At 44.3% G+C, this 24,460-nt stretch overlaps 4 protein-coding genes across 7 annotated transcripts; 1 reads left to right on the top strand and 3 right to left on the bottom strand.

Annotated features, from left to right (window-relative positions):
- Positions 1–81: 81 nt before the first annotated feature.
- On the bottom strand, positions 82–11,982 carry LOC132265352 (uncharacterized). Of its 3 annotated transcripts, none has more exons than XM_059765959.1 (6): positions 11,679–11,982; positions 10,232–10,296; positions 9,785–10,162; positions 5,228–7,036; positions 3,470–4,937; positions 82–2,805 (listed from the first exon to the last, which is right to left on the bottom strand). In XM_059765959.1, exons 1-6 carry the CDS (start codon positions 11,749–11,751, stop codon positions 2,348–2,350), a joined length of 4,251 nt encoding a protein of 1,416 aa, XP_059621942.1. In that variant the 5' UTR covers positions 11,752–11,982; the 3' UTR covers positions 82–2,347. The 3 variants fall into 3 exon arrangements, with proteins under 3 accessions (XP_059621942.1, XP_059621943.1, XP_059621944.1); XM_059765960.1 differs by having other exon boundaries at positions 9,785–10,129; XM_059765961.1 differs by lacking the exons at positions 9,785–10,162; positions 10,232–10,296; positions 11,679–11,982 and adding an exon at positions 7,290–7,973.
- A 209-nt stretch (positions 11,983–12,191) lies between these two features.
- Positions 12,192–12,479, bottom strand: LOC132265220 (RNA guanine-N7 methyltransferase activating subunit). The gene has a single exon (XM_059765798.1). The coding sequence runs from the start codon at positions 12,477–12,479 to the stop codon at positions 12,192–12,194; it is 288 nt and encodes a 95-aa protein (XP_059621781.1).
- On the bottom strand, positions 12,380–13,371 carry LOC132264604 (protein cereblon-like). 2 transcript variants are annotated; one of them, XM_059764856.1, is made up of 4 exons: positions 13,203–13,371; positions 12,833–13,068; positions 12,595–12,772; positions 12,380–12,531 (listed from the first exon to the last, which is right to left on the bottom strand). In XM_059764856.1, the coding sequence occupies exons 1-4, from the start codon at positions 13,288–13,290 to the stop codon at positions 12,485–12,487; spliced, it is 549 nt and encodes a 182-aa protein (XP_059620839.1). In that variant the 5' UTR covers positions 13,291–13,371; the 3' UTR covers positions 12,380–12,484. The 2 variants fall into 2 exon arrangements, with proteins under 2 accessions (XP_059620839.1, XP_059620840.1); XM_059764857.1 differs by having other exon boundaries at positions 12,866–13,068.
- A 43-nt stretch (positions 13,372–13,414) lies between these two features.
- Positions 13,415–24,325, top strand: LOC132262901 (1-phosphatidylinositol 4,5-bisphosphate phosphodiesterase gamma-1). The gene is made up of 6 exons (XM_059762387.1): positions 13,415–13,737; positions 14,039–14,749; positions 20,813–20,982; positions 21,480–23,791; positions 23,852–23,991; positions 24,056–24,325. Exons 1-6 carry the CDS (start codon positions 13,597–13,599, stop codon positions 24,161–24,163), a joined length of 3,582 nt encoding a protein of 1,193 aa, XP_059618370.1. The 5' UTR covers positions 13,415–13,596; the 3' UTR covers positions 24,164–24,325.
- The last annotated feature ends 135 nt before the right edge of the window (positions 24,326–24,460 follow it).

Here is a 24,460-nt window from a genome sequence, read left to right as displayed (position 1 = left end):
AAATTATACTCTTTTTTTGTCGCTTACAAACATCAAAACGTGGTTTTTCTTTAAGTTAATATTCCAAGTGTAATTTCTATTTTTGTTTTTCTTTCAAGTCATTTGCGAGAAAATTAGTGCTTTTCGTCAGTTATTTTAAAACTTTAATTCTTGTTCTCTAAAGTGTGTTTATCTGAGGTTTGTTTGTTCTTGCGAGTTGTCTTTCTTTTTTTTTCTTATTTGTTCTGGAGGGCGGAGAAATAATGTTGGTAATGTAAAAAGGGGGGCGTGGAAGTATGAAAAATTGCCACAGATCTGAAGAAAATTCCTCTCTTTTCTTTTGCAATTCTGTCAATACAACTAAATTTTGGCAAATAAATCATCCAGATCAGTGTTCTAGACAATATTCCTTCCTTTCAAAAATTCATTTAATTATTATAAGTAGGACCTAAATTTATAGAATCTCCTAAAAATTGTTATCTTCTCTTTCTTCTTTCTCTCTCTTCGCCTAAACACGTTCTTTTTTTTCTTCCCATCAATATTTTTTCCTCTTCTTTTTTTCTCTTTTGAAAACTTAATAGACAAAAATTAATCTGTTCATTTTATTCTTTTTTAAATATTATACGTAGAATTTCCTTCTTTCATTCTTCACCATTTCATTTATTCAATTATTTTTGCACATTAATTTGCAAGATTGAAAAATGGGGAAAAATGACATGATAAATAAAGGAATAATAAATTTCTGATTATACATTTTTTTCAGTTTCTTCACAATTTTTCATGCAAAATGATTTTTTTTTATTCACTCTTCTCTTCTCATTTAATTAGCAGCATTTTTCGACATTCTTTCTTTGACTTTTTTCTCATCAAAAATTCTGTGTCTTATCATTAAATATTTATTAGTTAATTTGTTCTTTTCCTCATTTTATTACTTCATTATTTAGGATAATTGGGTGATTTTTTTTCTCTCGCGCTACATTTTTATTCTTTTTCTGATTTGCATTTTTTTTTTCGAGGGGAAAATTATGATTTTGTGATTTTCTCTTCATTCTCTCAATTGCCTTTTCCTCTTTATCTCCTCACCATACTGTTCTTCCTTTTCTTTTTTGATTAAGAAATATTGTAAAACTTGTAATATTTTTTTCTCTCTTTTCTTGCATTTTGATATAAATCTTCCATTGTTTTTTTTTTGTTGTGATCTTTTTTCTCACCATCATTATTAAAAGTCTTCATCTATATAAAGATTAAGGATGCATTTTTTTTCTTTAAAAAAAAGGGAACATTTTAGATTGAGAACGAAGAAATCTCTCTAGAAAGACACATTTTTTTTGTTTAATTCCATCTCAATGCGCGCGTGTAGAAATTTAAAAGAAAGAGAAACGATAAACTAAGTTTGATCCTTAAACGAAAGAAAATAGTTATCCTTAAAATTTTTTTTATCTCTTCTCACGACTTACTATAGTTATCGAAAGCAAGCAGCAAAGTTTTATAAACTTGTTTTCACTCTCTCTCTCTCTCTCGCTCTTCAATCTTATCAGTAGTGATTTCTCTTTGTAATCTTAATTCCTTCTCAAATTTCATCTCATTCATAGCGTAAAAATTTTAACTTCTTTTCCTCCTCTCACGATAAAATGATTGCTCAATTTTTTTTCTTCTCATTCTGCACTATAATCTTAAAAAATGTGTTGTTTCTTGTGTTCTGTGTTGTGATTTTCAGAGTGTGTTTTTCTTTTTATACTTTCTTTAATTAACTTGTCAAGGAGATTATTACACAAAAATATTCATCATCGACAAAGAATTTCATGCTTTTTTTTGTTTAACATTATGTTCTCATTTTTCCCGTTCTTTTCTTCATCTTTTTTTTTAAAATAGGCAATAAATAAATATAGTAATATTAATAATTTGTAGTTGTTTTAAAAACTCTTTCTCTCTCCCTTTCCCACTTTATGAACATGGAAAAACAGGAGGGAGAAAAGGACTAAACAAAAGTTGTACAAGAAGTTGATATAATATTTTGTGATTTATGCAATCAAGATATTTTCCTCAATTTGCTCTTCCTCAACATTTTCTCTCTTCTTTTCATTTTCTTCTTCTTCATCTTCTTTTAAATATTAGATTATAAAATGGCAAAAGTGACACGAAAATACGAGACAATACAGGGTGACAAAGGTTCATCCAAAAAACTGAACTCAACACCGTCTAAACTCTTGACTTTCTTTCTTTCTTTCTCTCTCTCTCACTTTTTGATACACTTTTCTGCTCTTCTTCTACTTCTTCTGCCACATTTTCTTTTAAAAGGAATTCAACACAAAGGCGAGTTAAAAACATTAAAATAAAACAATTAAACAAATCATAGAGGATAAGGACATTACGAAAAATTGCCTCTGACCACTTGGCCTGCTTGCGGCGCCTGCGGCGGCGGCTGGTGCGGGTTGGGCGGCGGCTGCTGGTGGTGCATGTACGCGTGGTGCATCGGCTGCGCGCTCATCATGCCGCCGTACGCCTGGTGGCCATGCTGTGGCGGCGCTTGCGTTGGCGGCGGGTACAGCCGCGGTCGCTTGCTGGCGTGCATCATGTCGTAGCCGCCGTGCTGCTGCGCACCCATCTGATGGTGGTTCATGTACTGCTGCGGCGCCGCGTAGCAGTTGTTCGCCTGCGCCGGCTGTTGGTACGGCGCCATCGGCTGTGCCGCGTACTGCGCCGCCGGCTGCACACCGCCCGGATGATGTGTGGCCACCAGAGGCGGCGGACCGCGCTGCTGTTGCTGCTGCTGCGGCTGCGGCTGCACGGAATTCACTGGGTAGTTGTTCATCATTCGACCTCCGCCTGAACAGCAAGGAAGACAGGAAGAGCGCATTAACATCTGTGTCTGATCTTATCTACAACACGCCAAGGAAAGACACGAACTCTCTCTCTTTCTCACTCCGCAACTGTCCTCAAGACAGTATAGTTCGTTCGTGAGACTAGTAAAGGCAAAGGCGAGTTCTTGAGTGTAGAAGAAATACACGCTTGTAAAAAAAAAGTACAACAGTCTTGAGAAGTTGAACTCTACAAAGTGACCGGCAATCGACATTCGAGTTCTATTGCATCAATCTCTGAAAGCGTGACCTCATTTTGGACACGTCGCAACATTCATCTAATGAATGAACTTTTATGAGTGCCGCGAAAGGTTGTTTGCATTTTATTAGAGAGCAAAGAAGCAGTCAGAATCTGAGTCAAATGACACGAAAATTCAACTAAAGGAGTCAAAATTGCTTCTACTATTATCAATTTCTTCTTATTATTGTCGTAAAGAAGAATTTGCAATCAAAGAAAGATTTGATTTTTTGTGCGATTACAGATAGAGCCGGGCTATGCCCAGCTCAATGGCATTAGAGTTCATTCATTCATTAACAGACTGTCTTAAGAGTCTCTCTTATGCCTTCACCATAAGAGTTTCACTAAAAAAGCTCAACATTTCAAGCACAAAAGACAAGATTGAGAGACTCACCAGGCGGATGGTGTCCCCCGCCGCCGTTCATGCCTCCCGCCGGCGCCATGGGGTAGTAGTGATGCGAGGGATGCGGCGACATCGGCGGCGACTGCATGTTCGTGCGCACGGGCGATGAGCCCATGGGGCCGCACATGGGCGGCGGACTCATCATCTGCGGCTGCTGGTGCATCATGGGTGGCCCCGCGGGCGCCGCGGCCGGCGCACCGTAGTGCTGCTGCGGCTGCTGCATGGCGTGATGCTGCTGGTGATGCATTTGCTGGGCATGATTCATGCCCATCATGTTCTGCTGCTGGTAAGCGTGGCTGTTGTATTGCTGCGGCTGCTGCTGCTGCATCGGGGGCGGCGGCTGCTGGTACGGCGGCTGGTGCTGTGGCTGATGTTGTGGCATCATGCCACCACCGCCACCCGGCGGCACACCACCCTGTACCGCTGGATTGACTGGCGGCATCATCTGCGGCGGCGGCTGCTGTTGCTTCATCATCGGCGGCTGATTGAACATCTCCTCCGTCTCGAGCTTCACCTCTGGCATCATCTTTGTACTTTCCGGCTCCATTTTGGCCGCGGCTCCGGCCGCCTTCATCAGCATCTTCTTCTTCTTCTTCAGCATCTTAATGTCCGCCAGCGTGGGCGCCGCATTGGGCGTGCTGGGATTCAACACGGGATCATTCATGGCCGCCGCATTGGGATTCTCCGCCGCAATCACCGACTTGGTCTTCTCATGCCACTGCCTCAGATACTCCTCCACCTTGTCCGGATCCTTGATCACCTGCGCCGAAATGTACGCCGGATCCGCCCACTTCTCCCGCATGTCCTTGTGATTGGTCTTCAGGTGGTTCTTCAGCGAGTTGCGTGCCTTGAACGGCTCTCGCTGACAGAACGGACAGATGAACAGGATGTTCTTGTGGATGTTCTTATGGCGCGTCAACTGAGATCTCTTCGCGAAGGTCTTATTGCACTCATCGCACGTGAATATCTTCGCCTCCGGCAGACTCTCCTCCGTCTTCGGCGTCAGAGCCTCTGTGCTCATCAGATCGGCGGCGGCGTGCGTCGGCGTCTCGCCGCCCGGCAAGTTCTCCGGCGAGTCACTGCTATTCCCTTGAGATTCCATCTGCTCCTCCTCGTCCTTCATCTCGTCGAACGTGCCTTCCGTGTCGTCGCCGCCCTGCAAATCCGTCATTTCATCGCTGGGCGGCATTTGTGGCGCCGCCGTCGGCATGCCCATGCTCGGCGGCATCTGTGGCTGAGACACGGGCAACATTGGCGCCTGTGGCGGCTGCTGTTGTGGTGGCGGAGGTGGATAGAGCGATTCGCTGTCCTTAATGTGCGACAACTCATCGTTCTGCGTCACTTCGGACACCACAACTTCCTTCTTCACCTTCTGGATGATAAATGTCGCCGGCGAAGTCGAACGATCGTCACTAGACGACATGATTTTCTCCGTGAGAACTCCATCGACGTGCTCCACCTGCAAAATTAAATGAGTTTGTCCTTAGTAAAGCTCTTCCTTTCAAGAGAAGAACCCAATTTTGAGCTCTAAAACAGTCACTAAACTATCTAAAAGTTCATAAACTATCCCATTTATCAGTTAATCACACTTGCATCTCATCAATTGACGATGTCAGAGAAGATTGTGTTGTGATTACACTACAATTCAGCATGATAACAGCTCGAAAATCCAATTTCAATGAATAATTTAGTGAAATCGATACGATACGTGGCAATAGAGTACAATTTATAGAACTCCTTTAAACTCACCTTTGTCACTTGCGGCTCCACTTTCACCGCTCCGGCTGGCGGCGGGTAGAAACCGCCGGCGTGCGAGGTGGTGGGCACCTGAGCAGCCGGCGCCTGAGGCCCCTGCGTTGGCGGCTGATTGACGACGCCCTCGTGCGTGTTGCAGTACGTGACGTTGCTGATGATGGTGATTGAGTTGCCCGACGTGTTGATGTTGATCTGGTTGGCATTCGAGAACGGCACCATGTAGTCACCGGCCAGCAGTTCAGAGTTCGGCGTCAGTGGTGATCGTGGTGAGTTGCCGCCACACACGGACAGTTCATCCTCGGGCAGCTTCTTCTTCTTCTGCTTGCTGGTGAGCTTTGACGCCAGCGCCTTGGCGATAGCCGGCTTCACCGGCGACGCTGTGCTCATGAAGTCCGTGCTCGGATGCATTTGCGCCGGATCCAGCTTGCCAGCTGTCGGCGGTGGTCCAATTGGATAGCCGCCGGGATGCTGCATGTGTGGCGGCGGCTTCTGCAGCGGCGGGCGCATGATTTTGGCCGTGTGAACACTCTTGAGATGCTTGTACAGATACGTGCGATTTTTGAACTGCTTCCCGCACACTGTACACTTCTCCGTGGCACCATTGACACCAGCTGCGCCTGTGTCAAGACACTTGTCCATGTCCAGCATGTCTCGCTGGTGCGGCGAGAAGTCATCCTCACCCTCCATCGATGACGAGAACTCACCCTCGGCACGCTCCCAGGGCTCCATCATTTCGCCACCACTGCCGGCCGTCCTGGCGGCGTCGTCTGCCTCGAAGTATGGCACTAAAGTGGAAGACACGGAGCGCTCGTCGCACGATCGCGAATTGTTGGGATCATCAATCGATTGCTCATCATCCGGCATGGCGATCTGCAGGCGCTCGAGCACCACGCGGGGATTCTTGGACAGAACCTCATCGCTGGGATTTGATTCGTCCGGATCGGTGTTGGGCATTTTCTTTGCCTCCTCACCACTGACAGCCTCATCGCGCTTGTGTGTCTTCATATGACGACTCAGTGACCAGGAGTTCGAGAGGATCTTAAAGCACACTGGACACTTGGAGTAATTCGTCACGTCCTTCTCCTTTGGGCACACATGCTCGCGCAACTCATTGGTGCTCTTGAAGGACTTCACACAGAGATTGCAGAGGTGCAAATTGTGAGAGCGCATGTGTTTGTTGATATTCGCCAGCGTCATGTACTCCTTCTCGCACACTTCACAGAAGTACTTGGACACTTTCTTGCTGCCCAGCTTTCCAGTTCCCGGCACATGCGCCACCTTCACCTCAAAGCCACTCTTCCACTTCTCAAACATCTGATCCGGCCGTCCGGGTGTCGCTGCGTCACCGTCTCCGAAGCCCGGCACGAGACTGAAGTTGAGATCACTCACCATCATGTTGGCATTCTGCGCACTGTCCATCTGTGCAATGGAACTCGTGCTGCTGATCTCATAATTCTTGTCCATGTCGTAAATGTGATGCTCCGAACACAGATAATTGTTGTTCTGATACGACGACGCCTTGATCAGACTGTTGATGGGCGGCAGCGAGATTTCTGAGTTGTTCTTCTCCGTGATATCCTCATACACCGGATACTCATTGTTCTCGAAGTTCAGATTGTCATCCGTGAGACTTCCCATGCTGGCAATTGACACCTGCCGCAGAATATTGTTGACAATCTCATGCGGACTCGGCTTCAGCAGCTCCACATTCATCTTCGCCGCATACTTTGGAGCATACCACACCTTCAGGATGTCACCCACCTCGATGTCCACGATGGCCGTGTAGAAGATCTGATCGTACAGCTGCAAAAGAGATGCAAATTGTGTGTTAATGCATTCAATATGACACTGTTTAGTCTTCAAAAGGGTAGAAAGTGAGTCAAAATTGTGTAAATATTGAGAAGAAATGCTTTGAAAAGCAATTCTATCAAATCTGATGATCAAGGAAGGATCGAATTCAGCAGAATTACAATACAAACAAACAAGATCGTCTTTCAAACCAAGTCACAAGTATCATTCTTTACACAAAAACTACTTCCGCATAAACAAGACTTACAACTCGTCACATTTGTGCTCACAAATCGTCATTTTGCCATCTTTTCACACTGTTATTTTCATAATAAACGACGTCAGAACATCTGTAGTTTAATTATTATCATTTAAAACCTCAAGTTAAGTTAATTTCTTCATGAATAGATTAACTATCAATGAAGAATTGGGGTAAAACATGCAATTGCATCACTGTTTTCATTCTCGAATGCAATTTAACTTCCAGAAATTAAGGTGAATTTCACTGCTTTAGGGAATATTACAATCTTCACTCTTCGGCGGCCAATAATTCAGCCGAAAAAAACATTGAAAGAAAATCGTTAAATAGTCTGACAATGAGCATGTCCTAAAAAGTGAAATCGCGCTAAAATCTCTGTTTACACGATAAAAAATCAATTTTTACACCGACTTTTCTCTCTCTCTCTCTCCCTCTCTGTCTCTCGCGCCCACAATTGAGGTCAAATTTTGTGTCTCTCTAGCAAATATTTATCAAAATTCTCTTATCAACAACGTTTGCTCTCTATTGAGAAATATTGTACACACAATCCTCTTCCTCCACTAGTCAAACACATCAAGCCTTCTTTTCTGTACTCGCGCGCCTTCTGGGCGGAAGTTCTGCAGAAAATGCGCCACATCATCTAATTAATAATCACCCAAACCAAATATTCTAGTCTCTCTCTCACTCTCTCTCTCTCCCTCTCAGTCTGTCTGTCTGAGAATATTTCTCATTATTCTTTCCACGCCTCTCGCAATTAATGTGTATTTTGTGTGTATGAAAAGCAAAATGAATTTCGCTAATTACACTTCGTGTATCAATAGTGAGAAAAACAACAAATGAAAACGAGACTCTTGAGAGAATATTCTTTTATGTTTTGTTCAATCAGTTTCTACGAAAAAATGTTGAGGTTCAAAAAATTGATTTCTTTTCGCATAATTACTTATTCAAAAAGAAAGAATAATTATTGAAAATACAACTCCTTTTTTTCTCCTTCTCTCTCTCTCTCTCTTACATCATATTTTGTTATGCATAATCCACACACTCACACAACAGCAAATATCTATGTAAAATATAACATGTAACGCACGACGTACAAGAAACACCCAAATGAATCTACATTATTGATTTTCCTCCACAGAAAACGCGCGCTCTTTGCGAGAGTTTGAGATTCAATTTGACTTTGAGATATATTTCTCTCGCTTTTCTCTCTCCAAAACTCTTGTAATTCACTATTTTTAATTGCCACAATTCTTCTCCATTTACCCCCATTTAAAACACACTCAATTGTTGTTATTCACCAGACATTATTAAAGCTCTCCAGTCCTGAATGTTTAGTTTCAAATAGCACGAAAATCTCTTCTCTCTTCACTTCTCTCACTCTCTGATGTGATTGAACAGAATGAATAACATGAGAAACATGGTAAAAAAAGTCTCTGGCTTTAAATGACCTTTGGCGGGGGATTTCTTGCACACACAACAAGCGAAAGAGAGAGAGAGAGAGAGCGAGAGACATAAAAAAAACCTTTAATAAATCCATTCATCTCTTGTAACTGCACAGAGAGTTCATTTTCTTCAACTCGCTCGCGCCCCAATTCTTTCCTCCTTTTCTCTTTCTCTCTCACCCACAAGTTGAGGAACAAAACAGTCAAATATTAAAATAGATCCCAGATATATACACACACAACATAAATTTGCCTTTCACAATCTTTCCAATTTAATTGTGTGATTTTTTACAAACTTCTTTCATTTTCCCCTCAACTTTGAAAGGAAGAAAAAAGCTCTGGGAAAAAAAGCAATAAAAACAATATAATTTAACATTAATATTCAACAATTTAATCAATAAAATTATGACGTATTCGATAAGGTGAGAAATGCTAAGTAGAAAAAAGAAAGCTAGGAAATTTGTACTTGTGCAAGAAAAAGTAATAATATTTGTTCATATTTCGCAGAAATGACAAAAACAAGTACTGACAAAAGAGGGCTAATCAAGGAGGAAAAGAGAATACAACAAGAATTTAAAGATTCATAATAAAAATCTTGAAATCTCAATGAAATCAAGATATCAAGAATTCAAGAAAATATCAAAATTTCATAATTTAATACGAAATATTGATTTTGAAATTATTCCACGTTCTTCATCATAATTTAATGCATCACAACTTTAACTCTCATCAGCCAAATGCCATTAATGATTCTCAACAACTTCTCCAACAATAATTAACTTTGAAACTCATCAATAGGAATTTCTCCTTTGATCTCTGAACAACAAATTCTCACATCACAGACTGACTATTTGTCAAAGGGAAGAGAAACATTGATTTTTGTAATATTCTCTCTTCAAGGTTGGCAAAATCAAGGCTGTTTCTCAACCACCTTTGGCACAGATGCAATAAAAGTCTTCTCTTCTTTCCCGGAAGAAGCACTTAAACTGACAGTTTAATTGCTCCAATTTAACGCCTCTTAACTGCTGAACTTTTTTTTTTGGCAAAGAGCGCAATTCTCACCTGGTAACAAATGAGGTTCTGCTCGTTGGAATACTGCGCCGGACTGACGTGGATCATCCAGTTGCAGTAGTTCTCGTTCCTCGTGTCCAAGTACGCATTGCGTATCTTGAACAGTTCCTCGATCTCGGCATCATTGGAGTCCAGCAATGGACTCCCGAACACAATCAGTGGGAATTTGGCATTTTCCACGGGGATGTAGGACTTCTTCGCCATGAGCGGCCCGAAGCGCGTGCCCTTGGCGAACTTCTGGGACGTCACAACACAGAGACTCTCCCCAGTCTCGATGATGTGCAGCCCGTTGGGAATGGAGGAGCGCGACATGTTCTGATGCGGTGTGTCCTGAATCTGGCCGTCGGTCGTCCATGGAAATGGAGGAAACTGCGATTAGTGTGATTGGAATCTCGTCAATTTGGGCGCCGCTGTGGGAACTCTGGTCATACTACTCACATGCTCCCCCTTCGAGACGTCCGGACAGTTTTGGGTGAAATGTGATGCGCCGCAGACATTGCAAACTGCAAGAGAAACACCGTCTTAACACATTGCTGGCTCACTTATTGTCAATTTTATAGGGTCTTAATTTGTCCTCCGGCGGATTGAAGAGAATTTTGGCTCTAAGATTTACATTTTTCCTTCAATTTCTCAAACCTTCCTTCCCAACTGTCGCTGAAAGTCAGAATGCACAAAATGCAATTCCGCGTGAGTCGAGTGTTAAGAAAAAGCTCACTTTCTTGGCGAAAGATAACACAGAAAGAAGGAAAAGACACGCGAAGGCCAGGAGAAAAGCAACGTACGCAAGGAGAGAAACGGCAGACAAAAAAGAATCTCAGAGACGGTTTTGTTTGTGTGTAAAAATAATAAAACATGATTAATTAAATATTTATACAAGTTGGCTCAGTGCCGAAGATGCCGCAATATAAGCTAAAAAACCATTTATTAATTGGAAAATCTCTTCTAGAATTACAAGACGCGCGCGTTTTTCTTTCAGAGCTCAAAACCAACAGAAAACAACATACACACAAACACATTTTTCTTATCGAATTTTCAGGATGACTTATCCAAAACATTGCGCTGATTCTGAGAATTCACCACCAAAAGGGCGCTCGAGTCGCGTGTAAACAAACTCTCTCTCAGCCTTTCTAATCAATAACTTCTCGCCCAAAAGATGCAGAATCTCAGTCATTATCATCTCCGTTGGAGCTTCTGGAAGACTCCCGGCCGCATGGCAGGGCTTTCACGCGCTCTCCGGGCACACATCGGGGGCTCCGTGCGAGTCCGCGGCGGCACTCAGCCTCGGCGCCCCCCACCGAATTGCATAACTCCGGGCGATTTCTCGGCGATATGGCATTAGAAGAGAGGCCAGCCATGCTGCATCTCGCTCCCACCAAGCACCATCAAAGGGCGAATTGCATCGTGCGAGAGCGAGACGGCCGGCACGGCGGCATAGATGGCTGGTGCCTACTTTCAATGGCGATTTGTTGGGAGAGAGAAATTACTTCAATTAAACACCCTAATTAGCGTTTCCCGAGTGGAAAATTCTGCGCGAAAACCCCAGAGGGCGACGCGTGGGGCCCGGCTGGGTGACCGGCTGCGCCCCGGGGGGCCGGCGAGGGTGGAATAGGGGGCGATTGACGGGGAAATTTCTCTAACCTCACACAACACTCGCGATGGATTTTCACGGAAATTTCGGATTTCGGGACAACCTTTGGACTTATTTGCACACTCAGGTGACTCCGCGGCGCCCCCAGCAGACGACAGGGGGGCGCCGTGTGGGGTGAAAAGCGGCGATTGGAAAAGTGGATAGTCGAAAATCAAAATGGGGCATCGCAAGAAAATTGTCTAGGAGGCAGCCAACTTAGATTGGGGTATTGATGGAATGTTGGAAAATCTCTCTCACCGTTTTCAACCATTTGTAAATTTTGCAATGTTGATAACGCATCGAAGCACACACGCGAGTCTAATTCATTCATAACGAGATTATGTGAAACATTTTAGCAATACACTTGATTTAGAATTGTCTTTAATTCTCTCACTCGTCATTTTATCACTTTTTTCTTGTCTCTCTCCTCTTTTTCTTCACGAATTCTTAATGCACCTCCCCCTTCCCCTGCGCACATTTCAACATGGCCGCCGCAAGACACCGAACACCCCGAAGACGCACTTCGCGCCCGCCTCGTGCCGTCTTCGGCTGTGCGGTAAAATAGACATTGCCGGTGGCGCCACAATTTGAACATCTTGCCACCCGCTTCGGCCCAAGAACATCTCCTTATCTGCACGAAAACACCGCCGGAATGCTTCTCTTGCCGCCTTTATTTACACGGGCGCCCCAGGGGGGCGCAGCACACATCTCTAGTGCACAGTGGACATGAAAACCTATTTACAATGGCGCTGCGGAGTCTTCTGCATGTGGTCAGTACCTGCGGGAGTGGTGATTGTAGCCGCGTCCGGGCGGCCTGTAGTCGTTCCGGCCACCGCCAAAGCGGTCTCTTTGGTAGTGGTCACTGCGGCCGTGGTGCCTGCCGAACTGGCCCTGCATCCAGTTCTCCACAATCGGCGGTTCTTGGGGCTCCTTGCGATAGAACTCGCTGAACTCCCGCTCCTTCTCCGTGAAGCGCTGTGCGAACTCCTTCTCGCACTCGTCCAGGAAGCGCTTCTGGTCCTCCGTGAGGTTCCGGATGTGCCTATGAGGGTCAACCATTCTGCTCAGTTTTCCCGCAAGATCTTCTCGCGCATCAACAGGGAATTCACAACTGCAAGAACACGGAGAATGCTCAAATGTCTCCCGATGTTTCACTTTTTCGGGCGAAACTCACAAGATTCAGAAATCACGTTCGGCAGGATGATTGCGTAGAAACCGTCCTTCGTGGGCTCCGATTGAGTCTCGAGGGCAGTGTCAATGGGCTCGTACATCCACCCCAAGAGGGTGCCGCACTTGCTGCACAGGCAGAGCTTCCACGAGTAGCCGGGAAACCAGGAGTAGTAGTTGTTCCACTGCAAGAAAACCCCAAGTCAATGGATTAGTGATTTCTCAGCCGTGCGTCGCCGCTCTACCTCTACAGTCTCTGAAATCTCATTGATCTGTACACTGTCGATTTGGGCACAGTTGGCGTGGCGCAGCAGCACGATCCGGTACCGAATGCCGATGGGATTCTCTAGCTCCTGCACCAGCGTCGGCTGATCCTCGAACAGCGTCTCGTTGGCGACGTACTTGGCGTGCGGGCTGACTTTGTACAGCAGGAAGTTGCTCAGGGCCACGTCGCTGCCACACGCCCGACAGATGAGGAAGTCTGCAATGGGATTTTCCGGTGATTTCCATCAAAATTACACGTCACATCAACACCGCAGAGGTTAGGAAACTTTCATCACACTTTTCCATCGCCCTGCGCCATGTACTGTAAGGAATTCCACTGTCGGCACTTACCTTTGAGGAGGGTTTCTTCGTTGGCTTCGAGATTGTATGCACAGAATAGCAGAATTAATTCAATCAGCAATTTATCGCGAGTTTTCATTGCGAGTTTTCATCGCGCTGACAAAACAATCACTGTCGCTCACTTTGCCCACGGAAATTGTCCCATCACAGATGGCGCAGCGGCGAGTGAGAGGTCGAAGGAGTTGCGCAGCGGCGCCACCAGTCGCGCTTGTCATCGCGTGGAAAAACAGTGTCGTCGAAGGCGATTTCGCGCGAGGAAAATCCGCAATGTTTCACTGAAAACGACCGCGTAAACATCATTCCCGGTGGAAATTGCGAGGAAATCTCTGTGGGCGCGTGTCTGTGGCCACCTGGAGGTATTCGCGGTGTGTGAAGAGCTGCGAGAATGAATGTGTTTGGCGTGAACGGTCTGGGGATCAAGGAGCAGACGATATGCAATCTCGAGAGGGGCACCATTGTCACCAAGTTCTTCCCGCGGCGGAAGCCCGAGAAGAAATCCCTGATGTTGCGCCGCGAAACTGGCCAGGTAAGCATCCGCCCTCCCCATCCAGGGGTCAACAACACTTCTCCAGGCACGGAGATGAAGTGCATTGTCACTTCGAAGGTCTGCCTGAGAATATGCAATCCAGGGGCGGCGGTGGGAAAAAACGGGAAAACCAGAGGCGTAGAAATTCAAATGTTTCCCGCTTTCTTGTCGCACTGAAGATGGAAAAGAGGATTTATTCGCTTGGGAAGTGAATTTCCGTAAATTTGTGGTGGAAGTGTGACTCCGCCCAGTCTTAAGCCCCGCCCACAGTGGAGTTCAGAGTGGTTTTTCGCCTTTGCAGGTGATTTGGTTTCCCATCACAGCAGAGAAGGACAACCGCAGCAGCTTTGAGGGCTCGCTGGAGATTCGCGACATTCGGGAAGTGCGAGCTGGACGCAACTCAAAGGAGTTCGACAAGTGGGCGGAGGAGAGCAAGAAGGCTGACCAGCAGACATGCTTCGTGATTTTCTACGGTGCGGAGTTCAAGCTGCGCGCGCTGTCTGTGGCCGCTCTGTACCAGCGCGAGCGCAACATGTGGATTTCCGGGCTGCGCGACATGATGCACATGGTGGCCACGTCATCCTATCCGCTGGTGGTGGAGCGCTGGCTCCGCAAGGAGTTCTATGCCATGGAGAATGCGCGTGAGACGCTGACGCTGAAGGAGCTGAAGTCATTCCTGTCGAAGATCAACTGCAAGATTAGCACGCAGCGCCTCAGTGACTACTTCAACGAGGTGGATCAGCGCAAGAGGCACGAGATTGGCTTCGATGCCTTCAGCAAGCTGTATCAGAAGCTCATGCTGACGCCGAATGTGCTGCAGGATTGCTTCGACAGGGCGTTTCCGTACTCGAAGAATGACCAAATTGTCACACTGCAGGAGTTCCAGCGCTTCTTGCTCAAGGAGCAGGACGAGCAGGAGGCGAATGACAAGGGCTTCGTGTCCAATCTCATCAAGGACTTCATACAGGATGTGCAGCGAGACGTCCAGGAGCCGTATCTCACGCTGCCTGAGGTGAGTTTGGGCGACTTTATCGATCCGAGTGAGCGCAAATGAGCTTGAATGATAAGAGGGGAAAGCGCGCCGGAATGTCATTGTGGGCTTAATGGGTTTTCTCGTCGGATTGCCATTCTGTTGATTTGTCCAACTGTCTCGCCCTCGCTTTTCCCGGGACGAGAGAGAGGAAATGAACTCTCTGGGGAAATGTGATACACAGCGATAACGACGCGTTCACGTCCATTAGCCATGCGACGAGCGTTGTTGTCGCCTAATTAATGTGACTCAATTCGGGACAATGATTTCTGATTTAGACCAATTTTGCAGCGATAAAATTGTGACTGTTTTTCTCTTGTTGGCGCCCCAAAATGCGCGTGAGAAATTGCAGAAAGTCTGGTTGCATTTTTGCAGAAGCTCTGATAAGGAATTTCACTGTTATCTGGTTGTGTGAGGGGAAGAATGGAAAAGGTATAATAGCGAACGGTTGTTTTATTTGAGAGTAGCAATTGATAAAGCCAAAGTTTTTGCACACTCTGTGATAACATCAATTGTTCATATGGTTCAGATACATTATTTGATCTATTTTCATGGGATAAAAGCTGGGCTTTTGCCATCGAAGTGTGTTTATTCAAAAATTTAATCCAAATATTTAGAGATCAAATAGAAGATTATTCGCCCTCAAAGAGAGATCTGCGCAGAGCTAATCAGTGAGGCTATTGAAAGTTTAGCTTTTATCCATGGTGTAACGAGTATAAGGTGGTCTCATACTCAAAACGAAAGGGCCAGAAAATGCATCAGTCTGTCTCACGCGTGACGTCACAAGCAGAAACCAAACTTGCATTTTGTATGGAAAAAGGGACTTTTTCTCTGTTTTTTGGCTTTTTTGGGTATTCTTCGCTATAAAGTACCCATTGGCTCATATCAAAAGATGCGCCAATATTTCATCTATCTAATTATGAAGCTCTAGAGGAATTTTAAGACATATTATTAACCTTTTTTAAGCATTTTCTGAGACGAAACATCCTTACGCTGCTCAATACCATGCCACAGGTCTCACGCACGTCTTACAAACACAATTTGGAAACACGCATAGGAAAAGACGACACTCCCTTGCAAGAAATTTGCACCACTTGTACAAAATTTTGAAATCTCAAATATTACAATTTCTAAAATTAATGAAAAAATTTATTTTCTAAAAAATTTTATTGATTATTGCCATTTATTTATTATTGCCATAATATTACCATTTGTCTTAAATGTAATCAGCACTAAATGTGATTTTATATGTATAATATAATGGGCCGAAACTGAAATCATTGGGTTACAGATAGAATATATTTCACATCACATTGTTAATTTCGCGTTCTCTGAGGAACCTCATGAGTGCGTCCTTCCTATTCCTTCCCTCCTCAATCACGCAGCTCGTTAGTTCCTCACGTCGATTGCTCCTTGTCCTGACCTGATTGCACGGAACATCTCTTTTGCCCGAAACTCATATTGGAAGAATGTGGTTGAGATCTTCAACTTCCCCACCAAATACACGATCCGCTCTTATGTGTACTGCAAAAAATGAAAATAATTAGTTACTTCAAGACAGAAATTTAAAACTGGAAAGGATTTTATGTACTTACTTTCTTTAGTTTTTTCCGAGACTTCTCCGCACGTCGTTGTTTTCCTTTTAAATACAACCGCCGTATGCGGATATGGGTTCGTGTCCGGAAGTATAATCTTTGGGTCTCTTGGGAACAACTTACTAGTTGTCCCCTCATTTTACTCAACAAATTCTCCATGTAATTCCCATTTTTGTTGAGTTTCCCATTTGGATTATACTCCCGGAACACTCTCTCCATCAGCGTGGCCTCTTTCAAAAATTTTTCGTTGGGTTCGTAGAGGCCACCTTCGGAAATGGATCGAACCCAACTTGCCATGGCTGTGAGTTTCGTTTTTTTTGAAGTTGGGGCTCCCAAATCTTCATCTCGTCGCCTTTTATATGCGACGAAACCCGCCACATATTGGAGCCCACAACTCTCAATAACTTCTCTCGGGACTTTCCGGGGAATCCTAATTTGGTCAGACGGTCGATCTTCACTATTTTCCTCTTCGACGTATAGTGGATCAATTACCGTTGCTGACTCTGGCATATTTTCAAATACAGTTTCTGTGACTGCACAAGATCCGTGTATTGTTAGTGGCATGATGTTTTGATGCTTTGATGTCTTGGAATTCCTGGACGAGCATAGATATCTCTTGAATCTGCCACAAAACGCCAAACAATCAGGATTCCCGTTTAAATAGCCCATGCTACGTATTCTGGAGAAAAAGTTCTCTAATACGTCTTGATTTAAGCGGTCGGTCAGAATATATTCCAATTTATATTGTGCATTCATATCAATATACAACTTTCTTATAGATCGGATAGACCGCACAATTCCATTTTGGAAATGTACTTTATTTTTTGCAGCATATTCTGACTTCGTTTTTGACGATATCTTAAGAACACGAGCATTTTGGGCAAAGTCCTCCATGGCATTTAATATCTCATTCTGGATTTCAGACGCGAGACCAAAAGCCTTGACTCTGCATCGGGAGTCTTTATGTGGCACTTTGGTGTTCATCACGTCAAACCAGTCGTTGCACATTTTAAGGAATTTGGCGACATCTTTCCAGTTTGGCGATTTAAGAAGTCCCCTCTTCCCCAATTCCTCGATTGCACATGCCACAGTGTGCGAAAGTAATTCAACCGCCAACTTTACTTTTTGTCGTTCAACTCCTTGTACTGTCAGGTTTTTCAGTCCAATCTTGTGAGCAATGTTCAGTTCACAATCGTCCATGATCTGGAGAAGTTCGTAGATGGGGTCAGAAGTTATTTTAACCCCATTCCAAAAAATGCCATGATCTAAATAATGATTCCGAATGAGTTTTATAAGATGGGGCACATCTGGAAATATGTAGATTTCCTGTGCAGAACCAGGGCATCTAAAACTGATAAAACTTCATAAATATTTGAAAAAGAATATTTCCCCAAAAAATTTTACCTGCAATCTTCTTCAGTCAGGGCCACTCTTGGATCACGCCACAAGCCTCTATTTCCTCCCCCAAGATCATGGACTACCGCATGCACAGTGAAGCCTATAGACTTGAGCCGCTGTATTGCTTCGAATACGATATCAAGTGTCATTTTCTGATCAAATGCGTAGAAAATAGGTTGATGCCATCCCTTTACCAAACCACGCGCCATAATAACCTGGGCGTTAGAATGTGGTCCCATAATACAATCATTTGAGACATCAAAACACAATTTTCCATCAATTGCCATTTCATCAAAAGATAGCACTACAAGTCTGTCCAGATCATCCTCAAATTTTTCCTTCAGCAGTGGAAAAACCACATCTTGGAACCCAGGTGGAGTTTTAATTTTCGCTGCCCATCTTTGCAAAGTTGCCTTGGATGGCAAGGGGTATTTCAGCTCTTGTCTCATGAATTCGTAGGCCTTTGCACCACGCGAAAAAAGCGTTAGGAATATTGAAATATCATTTGACGTCCAGTGAGTTTTAGATTTCTCATCGACAATCATTTTCACTTGAGTGGGCGTTAAGTTTTTCTTTAACCTCTCCAGTTCAATGGACATTTGAGAATTCTGATTTTTGAGCTTTGCGTTCTCCTTTTCCAATATTAAGCACCTCTGTTTCACTTCCAACATTTCTTGAAGTCTAAAATTTAACCAAGAATTCATTAGCCTTAATTCAAATTTGGTATATTATTCACTTACAAAAGATTAACTTCTCGATATTCCACAATATCATCTGTTTGAGAAGAGCTTGAAAGATATGTGATTTTTGGCGAGTGATTCACGTTCATATTTTCATGATCTGTCACGTTGCTTAATGGAATAGTGCTATTTTTAAAAGAAAATATATACAATGGTATATTAAAAAGTATTCTAATTGATTTAATTCTAAAAAAATCGAATCGACATAGATTGGCATCGATATTTCACTGACCTATTTTCCGCAGCAACATGTTTTTTAAGTACGTTATTCACAACAGTCTTTTGATTCCGCTTTTCTACACGAAGGAGTCTTGCATCTTTTAGTTGTGGTTCAAATATGCTCGGTACTGCGTCATCTTTAAGTACTTTTCCGCGACATTTGCGTCCAAGAACTTCATATTTCAAACTCGTTGAATTTAGTAAATCCTCTGATTTGAAATGTTCTGAGCATATGCGCGATCTTTTCACATTACACTTCTGATTCCTCGTAAAACTCGTCCACTGCTTTTGAATCACTGGATCTTTAGGAAAAGCAAAAAACTTTAAATCTTTTCCCTTCACACCATAGTTTTTACATCCCAACACGACACACTTCACAGGCATCTTCACAGATCGAAATTTTTGCAAAGACTGATAATATGGACTATCTTTTAAGGAAAAACCCTAAATACCGAATTTGTCCTTAAGAATCATAAAATTGTTGCTTGAAAAGGAGTACCTATCATAAAAAATCTGAACTTACATATTTCCATGGCTGAAATTTGCATTTCTGTCTCTTTTCTCTTTAGCAAGCGCCAGAGCCTGTAATGTAATATTCTTTCTCTTTTAACTAAATGTTATTCAAATTTGGCCATATAGTGCTCAAAAGGTCCTCAGGTAGAGAAGTACATTTTGTTTGGACATAGCGCCCATAACTAAACTGCTTACTAATTTTGCAAGAGGTTATTAGGGCCATAAAATTTATTGAGTGTAATGCAAATATGTAAATGGTTTAAATATCACACATGTATTTCGGCAATTTTGCGATACACCAAAGAAGGGATGGGATTTCCATAACCGCTCAAGATCTTCTTAAAAGAGCAGGAGCCCTGCCTTGTTGGCGGCAATACACCGAGATGGCGGGAATACCCCACTGACGGAATAGATACTGAATGTAGTTTTTCATACTGTTATGTAAGATTTTTCATCCTCTAAGTGGCCAGAAGAACGGGACCGAATCGAACCCTCCTACATCCGCGGCGTCACGACGACGGCGATTATCTCTTTCTCCTGGCGATTCTTTGGGCGCTAAAGCGCTTTTATCAACGCACGACTCGCGCTCCAAAGGCTATAACTTGCTAGGCAAGGAGTTGAGATCACCCAGGTCGCAAAAGGCGCGATGAAAAAACTTCTTATTCAGAATGGGAATATTTCAAAATTTGAAAACACCACTGCCAGTGGTGCAAATTTCTTGCAACGGAGTGTCTTTTTTCCATGCGTGTGTCCGACTGATGTGTGTGAGACCTGTGGCATGGTATTGAGCAGCGTAAGGATGTTTCGTCTCAGAAAATGCTTAAAAAAGGTTAATAATATGTCTTAAAATTCCTCTAGAGCTTCATAATTAGATAGATGAAATATTGGCGCATCTTTTGATATGAGCCAATGGGTACTTTATAGCGAAGAATACCCAAAAAAGCCAAAAAACAGAGAAAAAGTCCATTTTTCCATACAAAATGCAAGTTTGGTTTCTGCTTGTGACGTCACGCGTAGAGCGATTTCAGTATGAGGCCACCTTATACTCGTTACACCATGGCTTTTATCAGTATTTTGTCAATTTTTGCCGAGACTTTTTCTCACTTTTTCAACGCCGGAAAAGTTGTCTCGGCGCAAATCTCTGTTTCCGAGAATTTGGGGCCAATTTTGAGGGAACACAAGTGGAAAGAGGAAAAATACTTGTGTGATAATTTGTTGCAAATTCTCACTCTTTTTGCTTACTCACATTTTCAAGTGAAGTGTGTTTTCAATGGGAGGGAAAATGTGGGCTTGAGTCGCGTGCCAGACTTTATTTGTTTTATAAATTTTGAGGCATTCCTGGTGGAAAAAATGCCACAAAGGCGGATTATGAGTTCTCTCATATATGAGTGGAATTTTCTCTGCAATTGCCGAGAAAATGCCTGTGTTGTTGATGATGTTGCGTAAAAATAGATTCTCAGGAAAATGATGAGAACGACGATGAAAATGATGGCGTCAAACTCAAGCGGGGGGAGAGAAAATTGATGGGCATTTAATTGAAAATATATGATTGCTAATTGATGCTCTCGTTTATATTGTAGTTCGTCGACTATTTGTTCTCCAAACACAACGAGATCTGGAATGGGAAGTGTAATCGCGTGTATCAGGACATGAGTCGTCCGCTGTCGCACTACTGGATTTCCTCCTCGCACAACACATATCTCACCGGCGATCAATTCTCCAGCGACTCGTCCACGGAGGCGTATGCCAGGTAATGAGGCTAATCTTTGGTCTTTCTCAGTCATTCAAGGCGCTTGAAGTCTGAGGGAGAATAGCAAAAAGGGTGGAAAAGCTCTTTCACACTCTTTAAAAGTCATTCTTCTTCAGTTAATTACAAACAATGGCCAAAAACTTTGAGTTTAGCCGCTGCTTAACTTTTTTGTGACGTTCAGGAAGTTGAGATTAAGGAAAAGATACTAAAGTTTTCACAACACAGTTTTATACAAGAGAGAATTTAGCGAGTTTTGTAAGTTCAGCAACATTTTGGGCAGTATTTGATTCCATTTGATCGGTGAAAGGTATGAAAAATATCCCAAAAAAACAGTTATTCTCAGAAAAAGTCAATAGAATAATGATTTTATCAGTAAATTGAATCTTAATAGGAAGAAAACAATTAAAAAGAGTAAGATTTGATGAGAAATAGTCTTATTATTCTGAATTTTGCCCTAATAAAGCCACTCAGACTGAGAATATGAACACATTTTTCAGGGCTCTGCGAATGGGCTGTCGATGCATCGAGTTGGATTGCTGGGACGGACCGGACAACATGCCGCTGATCTTCCACGGACACACATTCACGTCCAAGATCAAATTCACGGACGTGATCAAGACGATCCGGGATCACGCCTTCGTGACGTCTGAGTATCCCGTGATTCTGTCCATCGAGCAGAATTGCTCGCTGAAGCAGCAGCGCAACATGGCGGACGCGATGCGGGAGGTTTTCAAGGACAACGACATGCTGCTGATTCAGCAGATTGACAAGGGTGAGCAGGAGTTGCCGTCGCCGGAGCAGCTGAAGCGGAAGATCATATTGAAGCACAAGAAGCTGCCCGAGGGCGAGGAGAGGAACAGCATGAATGCGGATGAGGCGGATTGCGATCTGAGAAATAGTGAGAAGGAGGAGATTCTCTATATTCTGGATTTGGTGGATAGACGCTGGGTGCCGCACAGATTTGCCCTGCGACAGCACAAGCTGATGTACAGGCCGGAGCGTGAGGATGCGCGCGACGAGGAGACGGACTTTGAGAGTGTGGTGCCGAAGCCGAAGGATAGTATTCACAACAATGAGCTGCACTTTGGCGAGAATTGGTTCCACGGGAAGCTGGAGGGTGGACGCGAGGAGGCGGAGATGCTGCTGAAGGACTACAGTCACCTGGGCGATGGGACATTCCTGGTGAGGGAGAGTGCGACATTCGTGGGTGATTATTGTCTCTCCTTCTGGCGACGCGACCGACCGAATCACTGTCGCATCAAGTTGAAGCACGAGAATGGGCTGACGAAGTACTATTTGCTGGAGAATCTCCTCTTTGACTCTCTCTACTCCCTGATCATGCACTACAGGCAGAATGTGCTGCGCAGTGCGGAGTTCTCCATCACGCTGAAGGAACCCGTGCCGCAGCCGAAGAAGCACGAGACGAAGGAGTGGTATCATCCGAACATGAATCGCGAACTGGCGGAGAAGGTGCTGTCGCAGAGGCAGAATGATGGGACTTTTCTGGTGCGTCCGAGTGACACGGACAGCAACACGTACGTGATCTCATTCTGGGCGCACAAGAAGATCAAGCACTGTCGTATCACAGTGGATGGGCGTCTGTATCTGGCCACGGGGACGCAATTTGAGAGTCTGGTGAGTCTGGTGAATTACTATGCCAAGAGTCCGCTGTACAAGACAGTGAAGCTCACATATCCCATCACGCGTGAAATGCTGAAGCGCATGAGTAGCTCGATGATTGAATTGGGTGACTTTCTGGAGGATCCCATGGCTGATGGCACGTCCAGTTACATGGATCCGTCGTCAGTGGAGGAGAAGATCACCGTGAAGGCACTGTTTGACTACAAAGCACAGCGTGACGATGAGTTGTCGTTCTGCAAGCACGCCATCATCACGAATGTGAAGAAGAAGGAGAACGAGATGTGGTGGACGGGTGATTATGGTGGCAAGAAGCAGCACTACTTCCCGGCCAACTACGTCACGGTGATCGAGACGACGGAGGGATGCTGCGATGAGAATGCCAACACGATGCACAAGGAGCTGGACGTGAATGGGGCGGTGGTGGAGATTAATCCGGTGGATATTGTCGATCCGGAGCGTCCCATTCAGTTCGTGCTGCGCGTTCAGACGCCCGCGATGGACAATGTGTTCGACATTGGTTGCGACAATGAGGCAATGGCGATGGATTGGATGACGGCGATCAAGGAGGCGGCACAGAATGCATCCGCGCTGGCGGATGAGCGACGGAAGAAGGAGAAGAATCTGCGTGTGGCCAAGGAGATGTCTGACATGATTATCTACTTCAGGAGTGTGCCATTCAAGGAGGAGCGTGACTTGCTCTTCTACGAGATGTGCAGCTTCAGTGAGACAAAGGCGGAGAAGTACTTCTTCCAGCAGCATCAGCAGCACTTCATCAAGTACCACCGGAGACTCATCAGTCGCGTGTATCCCAAAGGGCAGCGCCTGGATTCGTCCAACTTCAATCCGATTCCCTTCTGGAATGCCGGCAGTCAGATGATTGCGCTGAACTTCCAGACGCCAGACAAGATGATGCAGCTGAATCAGGCCAAATTCCGCGATAATGGCGCCTGTGGCTTCATCCTGAAGCCGGACTTTATGTTCACGGACGTGTTTGATCCCAATATCTCCAACACACTGATCGGCGTCGAGGGAAAGACGATCAACATTCGCATCATCGGTGGAAGGCATCTCTTCAAGTCTGGCAGGAATATCAACAGTCCACTTGTCGAGGTGGAGCTTCTGGGCGCGTCCTTCGACGCAGGAGTGAAGCACAAGACCAAGGCTGTCGGTGAGTATCCAAAGCTTCCTCTCCTGAAGCTCAATTTGATAATTATGTTAATCTTTTCAGCGGATAATGGTTTCAATCCCATTTGGAATGAGATTTGTGAGTTTCACGTGAAGAATCCGCACTTTGCAATGCTGCGATTTGAAGTGCAGGACGAGGATATGTTTGGGGAGCCCAACTTTATTGGCCAAGCCGTGTTTCCGGTGAGTTTTGACTGATTTTTTCAGCATTTTCTGAGCCATAATCTCTTGTTTCTGTCTTCCTCAGGTGAATGCCATCAAGAGTGGGTATCGGAGTGTGCCTTTGAGGAACAAGTACAGCGAAGAGATCGAACTTGCAACTCTTTTAGTGCATATATCAATACGAACAGGTTGAGGAGTGGAAAAAGAGCATCAATTCTAGTGTCTTCTATGGTCTTCTATACACTTTTTTCCGCATATTTAGTCAGATGACAGCATTAATTTTACACTTTACAATCATTTTACTTGAGTAGTCTAATAGACGATGTTAAGAGGGAGAGAAAGAGAGAGAGAAAAAGGAAATGAGGGAGAATTAAGAGATGTTATTTTTATGTATACATTGAGTGCGAGAGAGCCGTTGAATAAATGCCTCCGTTCAAATATTTTCTAGTAGTTTTTCCCAGAAGCCGCGAAACCCTTCAGCGACGCGACA

This window comes from Phlebotomus argentipes, unplaced genomic scaffold, assembly GCF_947086385.1.
Source record: "Phlebotomus argentipes unplaced genomic scaffold, Phlebotomus argentipes genome assembly contig_2, whole genome shotgun sequence".
NCBI classification, from domain to species: domain Eukaryota; kingdom Metazoa; phylum Arthropoda; class Insecta; order Diptera; family Psychodidae; genus Phlebotomus; species Phlebotomus argentipes.
This window is presented reverse-complemented; position numbering and strand designations above follow the sequence as displayed.